The sequence below is a fragment of the Oncorhynchus mykiss genome, chromosome 2 (genome assembly GCF_013265735.2).
Source record: "Oncorhynchus mykiss isolate Arlee chromosome 2, USDA_OmykA_1.1, whole genome shotgun sequence".
Lineage (NCBI taxonomy): Eukaryota > Metazoa > Chordata > Actinopteri > Salmoniformes > Salmonidae > Oncorhynchus > Oncorhynchus mykiss.
This window is the reverse complement of record NC_048566.1, coordinates 4,474,114-4,486,877: the sequence shown is the minus strand read 5'-3', so window position 1 is coordinate 4,486,877 and position 12,764 is coordinate 4,474,114. Positions and strand designations below refer to the sequence as shown.

The following is a 12,764-nucleotide window of genomic DNA, read 5'->3' as shown; positions in this document are numbered from 1 at the left end:
CCTGAGGTGAAGTGAGGACAATCCAGCAGGACACGTCTGTCGCTGCACAGTACACCTGTCCTCCAGTCTGAGGGGAGACTGTGACCGTGTGTGTGTGTTTACGCATGCGCCTGTGTGTCTGTGTTCTCGCTCGTGTTTCTGTGTGCATACGTCTGTAAGTGTATGTCCATTTGTGTGTGTGTGTGTGTGTGTGTGTGTGTGTGTGTGTGTGTGTGTGTGTGTGTGTGTGTGTGTGTGTGTGTGTGTGTGTGTGTGTGTGTGAGGGGAGGACAAAGTGTTGTTCACCTTGGTATGTCCAGATTTGTACTGCAGGGAGGCAGACAGCCTCTGAACACATTAACACTATAACCAGATATGTACTGCAGGGAGGCAGACAGCCTCTGAACACATTAACACTATAACCAGATATGTACTGCAGGGAGGCAGACAGCCTCTGAACACCAGATATGTACTGCGGGGAGGCAGACAGCCTCTGACCACATTAACACTATAACCAGATATGTACTGCAGGAAGGCAGACAGCCTCTGAACACATTAACACTATAACCAGATATGTACTGCAGGGAGGCAGACAGCCTCTGAACACCAGATATGTACTGCAGGGAGGCAGACAGCCTCTGAACACATTAACACTATAACCAGATATGTACTGCAGGGAGGCAGACAGCCTCTGAACACCAGATATGTACTGCAGGGAGGCAGACAGCCTCTGAACACATTAACACTATAACCAGATATGTACTGCAGGGAGGCAGACAGCCTCTGAACACATTAACACTATAACCAGATATGTACTGCAGGGAGGCAGACAGCCTCTGAACACCAGATATGTACTGCAGGGAGGCAGACAGCCTCTGAACACCAGATATGTACTGCAGGAAGGCAGACAGCCTCTGAACACATTAACACTATAACCAGATATGTACTGCAGGGAGGCAGACAGCCTCTGAACACATTAACACTATAACCAGATATGTACTGCAGGGAGGCAGACAGCCTCTGACCACATTAACACTATAACCAGATATGTACTGCAGGGAGGCAGACAGCCTCTGAACACCAGATATGTACTGCAGGGAGGCAGACAGCCTCTGAACACATTAACACTATAACCAGATATGTACTGCAGGGAGGCAGACAGCCTCTGAACACCAGATATGTACTGCAGGGAGGCAGACAGCCTCTGAACACATTAACACTATAACCAGATATGTACTGCAGGGAGGCAGACAGCCTCTGAACACATTAACACTATAACCAGATATGTACTGCAGGGAGGCAGACAGCCTCTGAACACCAGATATGTACTGCAGGGAGGCAGACAGCCTCTGAACACCAGATATGTACTGCAGGAAGGCAGACAGCCTCTGAACACATTAACACTATAACCAGATATGTACTGCAGGGAGGCAGACAGCCTCTGAACACATTAACACTATAACCAGATATGTACTGCAGGGAGGCAGACAGCCTCTGACCACATTAACACTATAACCAGATATGTACTGCAGGGAGGCAGACAGCCTCTGAACACCAGATATGTACTGCAGGGAGGCAGACAGCCTCTGAACACATTAACACTATAACCAGATATGTACTGCAGGGAGGCAGACAGCCTCTGAACACCAGATATGTACTGCAGGGAGGCAGACAGCCTCTGAACACATTAACACTATAACCAGATATGTACTGCAGGGAGGCAGACAGCCTCTGAACACCAGATATGTACTGCGGGGAGGCAGACAGCCTCTGAACACCAGATATGTACTGCGGGGAGGCAGACAGCCTCTGACCACATTAACACTATAACCAGATATGTACTGCGGGGAGGCAGACAGCCTCTGAACACCAGATATGTACTGCAGGGAGGCAGACAGCCTCTGAACACCAGATATGTACTGCGGGGAGGCAGACAGCCTCTGACCACATTAACACTATAACCAGATATGTACTGCAGGGAGGCAGACAGCCTCTGAACACCAGATATGTACTGCGGGGAGGCAGACAGCCTCTGACCACATTAACACTATAACCAGATATGTACTGCGGGGAGGCAGACAGCCTCTGAACACATTAACACTATAACCAGATATGTACTGCAGGGAGGCAGACAGCCTCTGAACACCAGATATGTACTGCAGGGAGGCAGACAGCCTCTGAACACATTAACACTATAACCAGATATGTACTGCAGGGAGGCAGACAGCCTCTGAACACCAGATATGTACTGCGGGGAGGCAGACAGCCTCTGAACACATTAACACTATAACCAGATATGTACTGCAGGGAGGCAGACAGCCTCTGAACACCAGATATGTACTGCGGGGAGGCAGACAGCCTCTGACCACATTAACACTATAACCAGATATGTACTGCAGGGAGGCAGACAGCCTCTGAACACCAGATATGTACTGCAGGGAGGCAGACAGCCTCTGAACACATTAACACTATAACCAGATATGTACTGCAGGGAGGCAGACAGCCTCTGAACACCAGATATGTACTGCAGGGAGGCAGACAGTCTCTGAACACCAGATATGTACTGCAGGGAGGCAGACAGTCTCTGAACACATTAACACTATAACCAGATATGTACTGCAGGGAGGCAGACAGCCTCTGAACACCAGATATGTACTGCAGGGAGGCAGACAGCCTCTGACCACATTAACACTATAACCAGATATGTACTGCAGGGAGGCAGACAGCCTCTGAACACCAGATATGTACTGCAGGGAGGCAGACAGCCTCTGAACACCAGATATGTACTGCAGGAAGGCAGACAGCCTCTGAACACATTAACACTATAACCAGATATGTACTGCAGGGAGGCAGACAGCCTCTGAACACCAGATATGTACTGCGGGGAGGCAGACAGCCTCTGAACACATTAACACTATAACCAGATATGTACTGCAGGGAGGCAGACAGCCTCTGAACACCAGATATGTACTGCGGGGAGGCAGACAGCCTCTGAACACATTAACACTATAACCAGATATGTACTGCAGGGAGGCAGACAGCCTCTGAACACCAGATATGTACTGCGGGGAGGCAGACAGCCTCTGAACACATTAACACTATAACCAGATATGTACTGCAGGGAGGCAGACAGCCTCTGAACACCAGATATGTACTGCAGGGAGGCAGACAGCCTCTGAACACATTAACACTATAACCAGATATGTACTGCAGGGAGGCAGACAGCCTCTGAACACCAGATATGTACTGCAGGGAGGCAGACAGCCTCTGACCACATTAACACTATAACCAGATATGTACTGCAGGGAGGCAGACAGCCTCTGACCACATTAACACTATAACCAGATATGTACTGCGGGGAGGCAGACAGCCTCTGAACACCAGATATGTACTGCAGGGAGGCAGACAGCCTCTGAACACATTAACACTATAACCAGATATGTACTGCAGGGAGGCAGACAGCCTCTGAACACCAGATATGTACTGCGGGGAGGCAGACAGCCTCTGACCACATTAACACTATAACCAGATATGTACTGCAGGGAGGCAGACAGCCTCTGAACACCAGATATGTACTGCGGGGAGGCAGACAGCCTCTGACCACATTAACACTATAACCAGATATGTACTGCAGGGAGGCAGACAGCCTCTGAACACCAGATATGTACTGCGGGGAGGCAGACAGCCTCTGAACACATTAACACTATAACCAGATATGTACTGCAGGGAGGCAGACAGCCTCTGAACACATTAACACTATAACCAGACACAGTTGAGGTCAGAAGTTTACATACACTTAGGTTGGAGTCATTATTAAAACTCGTTCTTCAACCGCTCCACAAATGTCTTGTTAACAAACTATAGTTTTGGCAAGTCGGTTTGGACATCTACTTTGTGCATGACACAAGTAATTTTTCCAACAATTGTTTACAGACAGATTACTTCACTTATAATTCAGTGCATCACAATTCCAGTGGGTCAGAAGTTTACATAACACTAAATTGACTGCGCCTTTAAACAGCTTGGAAAATTCCGGAAAATGATGTCATGGCTTTAGAAGCTTCTGATAGGCTAATTGACATCATCTGAGTCAATTGGAGGTGTACCTGTTGATTTATTTCAAAGCCTACCTTTAAACTCAGTGCCTCTTTGGTTGACATCATGGGAAAATCAAAAGAAATCAGCCAAGACCTCAGAAAAACAATTGTAGAAGCTTGTAGAAGGCTACCTGAAACGTTTGACCCAAGTTAAACAATTTAAAGGCAATGCTTCCAAATACTAATTGAGTGTATGTAAACATCTGACCCACTAGGAATGTGATGAAAGAAATAAAAGCAGAAGTAAATCATTCTCTCTACTATTATTCTGACATTTCACATTCTTAAAATTAAGTGGTGATCCTAACTGACCTAAAACAGGGATTTTTTCCTAGGATTAAATGTCAGGAATTGAGAAAAACTGAGTTTAAATGTATTTGGCGAAGGTGTATGTAAACTTCCGACTTCAACTGTATGCACTTCATTGACCTGTCAAAGGTGTTCGACACTGTTGATCATTCTGTTTTACTGAAGAAGTTATCAAGACTAGGCCTGGGATATATACAGCCTGTCAAAGGTTTCAGAATTATCTTAGCAGCAGAACTCTTAACAGATGGGGTTAAATCTGAATGATCTTAGTGACAGAACTCAGGCAGTCTTAACAGATGGGGTTAAATCTGAATTATCTTAGCAACAGAACTCTTAACAGATGGGGTTAAATCTGAATGATCTTAGCAGCAGAACTCTTAACAGATGGGGTTAAATCTGAATTATTTTAGCAGCAGAACTCTTAACAGATGGGGTTAAATCTGAATTATCTTAGTGACAGAACTCAGGCCATCTTAACAGATGGGGTTCAATCTGAATTATTTTAGCAGCAGAACTCAGGCCATCTTAACAGATGGGGTTAAATCTGAATTATCTTAGTGACAGAACTCAGGCCATCTTAACAGATGGGGTTAAATCTGAATTATCTTAGCAGCAGAACTCAGGCCATCTTAACAGATGGGGTTAAATCTGAATTATCTTAGTGACAGAACTCAGGCCATTTTAACAGATGGGGTTCAATCTGAATTATCTTAGCGGCAGAACTCAGGCCATTTTAACAGACTAGGTTAAATCTGAATTATCTTAGCAGCAGAACTCAGGCCATTTTAACAGATGGGGTTAAATCTGAATTATCTTAGCAACAGAACTCAGGCCGTCTTAACAGATGGGGTTAAATCTGAATTATCTTAGCGGCAGAACTCAGGCCATTTTAACAGACTAGGTTAAATCTGAATTATTTTAGCAGCAGAACTCAGGCCGTCTTAACAGATGGGGTTAAATCTGAATTATCTTAGCAACAGAACTCAGGCCGTCTTAACAGATGGGGTTAAATCTGAATTATCTTAGCAACAGAACTCAGGCCATTTTAACATATGGGGTTAAATCTGAATTATCTTATCAGCAGAACTCAGGCCATCTTAACAGATGGGGTTAAATCTGAATTATCTTAGTGACAGAACTCAGGCCATTTTAAAACAGATGAGGTTAAATCTGAATTATCTTAGCAACAGAACTCAGGCCGTCTTAACAGATGGGGTTAAATCTGAATTTCGTGAGATTCAAAAAGTTGTTCTTCAGGGTTCTATTTTAGGTCCATTATTGTTCACCTGTATTAACGACACAGGAAACACTGTTGATACTTGTACCATTCGTCTCTATGCAGATGGCACAGTTTTGTATTCCTGTGCCACCTCAGTGCAGAAGGCCATTCGTGAACTTCAGCATGACTTTGATTCAATTCAGAAATCCCTTTACAGATCTTAAATGAGTTCAATTCAAGTAAGACCAAGCCCCTGCTGTTCTCTAGGTCACCAAATGTTGACCCTGAGGACCTGCACATGTGCTCTATAAATGGAGCCCAAATTGAGCTTGTTTCTCAATATAAAGTACCTGGGTGTCTGGATTGATGACAAGTTGTACTCCGAAACGTATTTAGAAAATCTGACTAAGAAGCTAAGATCCAAGATAGTTTTTTTTTATATAACAAAATAAATCAATTAATCATGAAAATAGGAGAAAAATTCTCCCGGTATTGGATTCTGGTGCAAGAGGCACAACCTCTGTTTTAAAACCCGTGGACGCCGTCTACCATTCAGCAATACGTTTTATCACAGGGGACCATTTTAGGACTCGTCATTGTAGTCTGTGGGGTTGATCTCTCTGTCTCGCTGCATTCTCTTTGATTTATTTACAAAGCAGTCTGACAGAAACTCCCTTCATTCATTAAGTTACCAAACCTGTTGTCAGGAACGGATAACACTAGAGATCCCTTCAGTCTCCATAGATTTGGGAAAATCTGCATTTAGTTTTTTTGCCACTCATTTGTGGAACAATCTGCAGAGTTTAACACAGTTTTTTATTTTTAATTTGACCTTTATTTAACTAGGCAAGTCAGTTAAGAACAAATTCTTATTTTCAATGAAGGCCTACCAGGGAACAGTGGGTTAACTGCCTGTTCAGGGGCAGAAAGACAGATTTGTACCTTGTCAGCTCGGGGGATTTGAACTTGCAACCTTTCGGTTACTAGTCCAACGCTCTAACCACTAGGCTACCCTGCTGCCCCAGTTAGATGTGCTGGTGCCACTCAGACAGTTTCCATTATTAACTGAGGACCTTGAACGTGATTTATTTTATTAAATAGGTTTATTTTGTTATTGTGTGCTGAATTCTGTTGTTTTATACGCGTGTATGCTTTACTATTCTGTTTTTATTGTAATGTCTACAGGGCTCTCTTGTAAAATGTATTTTTAATCTCAATGTGACTCCCTGTTTACATAAAGGTTAAATAAAATACCAAATTAAAATAAATTACATTAACACTGCAGGATATACACTGCAGGATCAGGGTCAGGGTCAGGGTTAGGGTCAGGGTCAGGATTAGGGTCAGGGTCAGGATTAGGGTTAGGGTCAGGGTCAGGATTAGGGTCAGGATTACATTAAAACTCAGAACAGCCAGGCACATAATGCCTATGAGAAGAGAGTCTGATGGACGGCTCCTCACACTCTCTTTGACTGCTGCAACAAAGGGTGTGTGTGTCTGTGTGTCTGTGTGTGTGTGTGTGTGTGTGTGTGTGTGTGTGTGTGTGCGTGTGTGTGCGTGTGTGTGTGTGTGTGTGTGTGTGTGTGTGCGTGTGTGCGTGTGTGCGTGTGTGCGTGCGTGCTCTCTCTCTTTGACTACTGTGATGGAGGAGGGGGTTGGGTTGTACCTCCATTCATTCTCTGGGATCATTCTCTGACATGACTTCTACTAAATTCTCTATTTGAGAAGTCGGCATGCAACATCTTTATTAGACAGATGGAGGGCCTGAAGTTTTAGGGTACATCCCAAATGGCACCCTATTCCCTATACAGTGCACTACTTTAGACCAGAGGCCATGGATGATGAAGAACTAGGCTGCTGACCTTGTGGAAACTGCCATAGAACATCTTCTTGATGTCAGGCTCGTCAAAAGTGACTGTCTGGAAGTCTCCCTTGTAGTCGTGGTTGAAGAACGTCAGAGTCTTCCCACCATCTGACAGAGACCGAAACAGAGACAGGCAGACAGACAGAGAATTAGGGACAGTACATTCTACACAAACCCACAAGCCCACATCCCAGAGTCCTCTGCCTTGGTCTTCTGTTCTGTGTGTTCAGTCTATATCTCTCTCACACAATAGCTGGAAACTAGCCCTGCAGCCCACACACTTTTGTAAACCACAGACCTCAATTGCAGAGTATGTGATATGCAGGTTAACCTTAATCCTCACTCAAACCACAGGGCCAGGGTTCAGGAAGTGATGAGGAACAGACTGTACGTACTGTCCAGGATGACCCCAACCAGGGGTTCATTGTCTTTGTTGAGGATCTCCCATAATGCAAAGGGCTCCTGGGGGGTGTCTGGTAGCAGGCGGAACAGGATGGTGATGGTGTAGTCAGAGGGCAAACCTTCTGGGTGGAGGTACCTGAGACAGACAGACAGACAGACAGACAGACAGACAGACAGACAGACAGACAGACAGACAGACAGACAGACAGACAGACAGACAGAGACCATTATTACGTGTTTTATATCGTAATCCTAACCCTCTCTAGTCTAACCCTAACCCTCTCCAGTGTAATCCTAACCCTTTCCAGTCTAATCCTAACCCTCTCCAGTCTAATCCTAACCCTTTCCAGTGTAATCCTAACCTTCTCCAGTCTAACCCTAAACCTTTCCAGTGTAATCCTAACCCTCTCTAGTCTAACCCTAACCCTCTCCAGTGTAACCCTAACCCTCTCCAGTCTAACCCTAACCCTCTCCAGTGTAACCCTAACCCTCTCCAGTCTAACCCTAACCCTCTCCAGTCTAACCCTAAACCTTTCAAGTGTAATCCTAACCTTCTCCAGTTTAACCCTAACCCTCTCCAGTGTAACCTTAACCCTAACCCTCTCCAGTCTAACCCTAACCCTTTCCAGTGTAACCCTAACCCTCTCCAGTCTAACCCTAAACCTAACCCTCTCCAGTCTAACCCTAAACCTTTCCAGTCTAACCCTAACCCTCTCCAGTCTAACCCTAACCCTAACCCTCTCCAGTCTAACCCTAACCCTCTCCAGTCTAACCCTAACCCTTTCCAGTGTAACCCTAACCCTAACCCTCTCCAGTCTAACCCTAAACCTTTCCAGTATAATCCTAACCCTCTCCAGTCTAACCCTAACCTTAACCCTCTCCAATCAGGAAGTCCTGATACCTGATACAGGGTAATGGGAAGTTCTGATACCTGATGCAGAGTAATGGGAAGTCCTGATACCTGATACAGGGTAATGGGAAGTCCTGATACCTGATACAGGGTAATGGGAAGTCCTGATACCTGATACCTGATACAGAGTAATGGGAAGTCCTGATATCTGATACCTGATACAGAGTAATGGGAAGTCCTGATACCTGATACAGGGTAATGGGAAGTCCTGATACCTGATACAGGGTAATGGGAAGTCCTGATATCTGATACCTGATACAGAGTAATGGGAAGTCCTGAAACCTGATACAGGGTAATGGGAAGTCCTGATATCTGATACCTGATACAGAGTAATGGGAAATTCTGATACCTGATGCAGAGTAATGGGAAGTCCTGATATCTGATACAGAGTAATGGGAAGTCCTGATATCTGATACCTGATACAGAGTAATGGGAAGTTCTGATACCTGATGCAGAGTAATGGGCAGTCCTGATACCTGATACAGGGTAATGGGAAGTCCTGATATCTGATACCTGATACAGGGTAATGGGAAGTCCTGATATCTGATACCTGATACAGAGTAATGGGAAGTCCTGATATCTGACACAGAGTAATGGGAAGTCCTGATACCTGATACAGAGTAATGGGAAGTCCTGATACCTGATATCTGATGCAGGGTAATGGGAAGTCCTGATATGTGATACCTGATACAGAGTAATGGGAAGTCCTGATATCTGATACCTGATACAGAGTAATGGGAAGTCCTGATACCTGATATCTGATACAGGGTAATGGGAAGTCCTGATACCTGATACCTGATACAGGGTAATGGGAAGTCCTGATATCTGATACAGGGTAATGGGAAGTCCTGATACCTGATATCTGATACAGGGTAATGGGAAGTCCTGATACCTGATACAGGGTAATGGGAAGTCCTGATATCTGATACCTGATACAGGGTAATGGGAAGTCCTGATACCTGATACAGAGTAATGGGAAGTTCATTTGACTGGCTTATCTTACCTTCACACAACAAATGCCATAATGGCCCTTCTGATTACATTATATACTATATACATTATCTAGTATGTGACTGAGTGATGTTTGGATATGGGCCGTGGTGTTTGCAGGTCACCCTGAAGACATCATTTAGAGGTGCTGAGTCCCTCCACTGCAATAACACAATCCCCTCTGAACATTATGAAAGTAGAAGTCTAAACTAAATATTATCCTCAGCAGGAGTAGAGCTACATCTGTCAACACACACACACACACACACACACACACACACACACACACACACACACACAACACACACACTTCACATGTGATTAGACTCCCCTAAGTGATTTTCATTGGCAATAACTTTGTATTGTTTGAGGGACCTTGAAAATAACTGGCTGCTATTTCAAAGAGCTCTGGTGTTTGTCTTCGGCTAGCAAGTGGGGTTGACCCTCTCTTGACGTTTAGAAGTACAAGTCTCCTACTAGCTAGTGGGGTTGACCCTCCCCCGACGTTTAGAAGTACAACTCTCCTACTAGCTAGTGGGGTTGACCCTCCCCTGACGTTTAGAAGTACAAGTCTCCTACTAGCTACTGGGGTTGACCCTCTCTTGACGTTTAGAAGTACAAGTCTCCTACTAGCTACTGGGGTTGACCCTCTCTTGACGTTTAGAAGTACAAGTCTCCTACTAGCTACTGGGGTTGACCCTCTCTTGACGTTTAGAAGTACAAGTCTCCTACTAGCTACTGGGGTTGACCCTCTCTTGACGTTTAGAAGTACAAGTCTCCTACTAGCTACTGGGGTTGACCCTCTCTTGACGTTTAGAAGTACAAGTCTCCTACTAGCTACTGGGGTTGACCCTCTCTTGACGTTTAGAAGTACAACTCTCCTACTAGCTAGTGGGGTTGACCCTCTCTTGACGTTTAGAAGTACAACTCTCCTACTAGCTAGTGGGGTTGACCCTCTCTTGACGTTTAGAAGTACAACTCTCCTACTAGCTAGTGGGGTTGACCCTCTCTTGACGTTTAGAAGTACAACTCTCCTACTAGCTAGTGGGGTTGACCCTCTCTTGACGTTTAGAAGTACAACTCTCCTACTAGCTAGTGGGGTTGACCCTCCCCTGACGTTTTAAAGTACAACTCTCCTACTAGCTACTGGGGTTGACCCTCTCTTGACGTTTAGAAGTACAACTCTCCTACTAGCTAGTGGGGTTGACCCTCTCTTGACGTTTAGAAGTACAACTCTCCTACTAGCTAGTGGGGTTGACCCTCCCCTGACGTTTTAAAGTACAACTCTCCTGCTAACAACTGGGTTTGACCCTCCCTTGATGTTTTCAAGTACAAGTTTCCCATAGAGGATGAGGAAGGCCCCTCTAGGAGGAGGACAAGGACAGTTCAGGAACAACCTCTTCCTCCAGGCATAGGCACGTCTGTGTATCCGAAAGGATTGGATGGGTATAAGCGATTCTGTATGGCAAAATTTCCACCTGACCTATCAGAGGGAAACTTCCACCTGACCTATCAGAGGGAAACTTCCACCTGACCTATCAGAGAGAAACTTCCACCTGACCTATCAGAGAGAAACTTCCACCTGACCTATCAGAAGGAAACTTCCACCTGACCTATCAGAGGGAAACTTCCACCTGACCTATCAGAAGGAAACTTCCACCTGACCTATCGTTTGGGGAAGCTGTTGGAGTATATTCCAGGAATAATATGCCAAGAGTGGACACTGGAGGAGAGAGGTGGAGCTCAGTGTGGACCCTAGCTGATCTTTTACCTCTCATCGCCATGACAACCACACTGACAAAACACAGAACCTAGTAGAACCTACTTGGTGGGCTGTGAGACCAGGGCGTCTTTGTGCAGTCTGTAGCAGGGGAAGCTGTTGAAGGAGCCTGGTTCCAGGGACACTCCCTCTACGTTACTGTACTCCTTCTCTACCAGGCCAAACATGTCCATCATCCTGAAGCCTAAGGAGGGAAGGAGCAGAACACACATCTATGCTATAACCACTCCATAGAGAACCATAGAGAACTACAAAGAACCATAGAGAACAACAGAGACAACAGCGAACAACAGAGAACCATAGAGAACAACAGAGAACAACAGAGACAACAGAGAAAACAGAGAACCATAGAAAACAACAGAGACAACAGAGAACAACAGAGAACCATAGAGAACAATAGAGAACCATGGAGAACCATAGAGAATAACAGAGAAACATAGAGAACAACAGAGAACCATAGAGAAACATAGAGAACCATAGAGAACAACAGAGAACCATAGAGAAACATAGAGAACCATAGAGAACAACAGAGAACCATAGAGAACCATAGAGAACCATAGAGAACCGTAGAGATACTAGAATACTAGAATAAAATGGCACACATTTTTATCTTCAAGCAACAAAATGGGCCATGGTAGTAAATAGTGTTTAGGTGCTGGATATATACATAGTAATAATAATGTCATTCTGTCAACCACTCTCCCTCTGGATAGTATTTCCTATTCCCACTCGGCGAAGGAAAGGAGAACTCTGTCAAAAATCCTATGAGAAACAGTGACATTCACTCTGAATGTCCTAAAATGATGAATTCCATATTGGTCTTTCACAGGCAGGCCAACCCAAGCTGTTCTGTGAAGTAGGATAATAGTAGGTCGACTATTGAAACAGATAAATGAGGCTGTCAACTGAGTCAGGAATTCACAGGTTTCAGATCTTTTTTTTCTCCTTCAGGTTTTCGCTCTTAAAGTCACACTTTCTTAATATAAAAACAACAGAATTGGATGTTCTAAGCCCATAACAATGCCTTAACCACATCAGGAGAACGCTTTTGAGGTCTGAGAAAAAGCGAAGAAATTTAGATTTTTGAGTGTAGTTACCCTTTAATTTAAGTGGTTAGCTGTATTTCCACAGCACATGAGATGGGGTTTGCCAAACAAACAGCCACTGGATTGATGTAAATAATCATGATATCATTCTGCCAGGCAGGCATAGGC

The 12,764-nt window shown here is 44.7% G+C and overlaps 1 protein-coding gene across 5 annotated transcripts in view; it reads right to left on the bottom strand.

Annotated features, from left to right (window-relative positions):
• Nucleotides 1-12,764, bottom strand: part of col14a1a (collagen, type XIV, alpha 1a) — a 244,399-nt gene that overhangs the window by 85,504 nt on the left and 146,131 nt on the right. For all 5 annotated transcript variants that reach the window (XM_036935521.1, XM_036935515.1, XM_036935520.1 and 2 more), the window contains 3 exons: nucleotides 11,596-11,734; nucleotides 7,864-8,006; nucleotides 7,467-7,576 (listed from right to left, as the gene is read on the bottom strand). In XM_036935521.1, coding sequence (XP_036791416.1) covers nucleotides 7,467-7,576; nucleotides 7,864-8,006; nucleotides 11,596-11,734 — 392 coding nt within the window. The remainder of the gene's footprint in view (nucleotides 1-7,466; nucleotides 7,577-7,863; nucleotides 8,007-11,595; nucleotides 11,735-12,764) is intronic.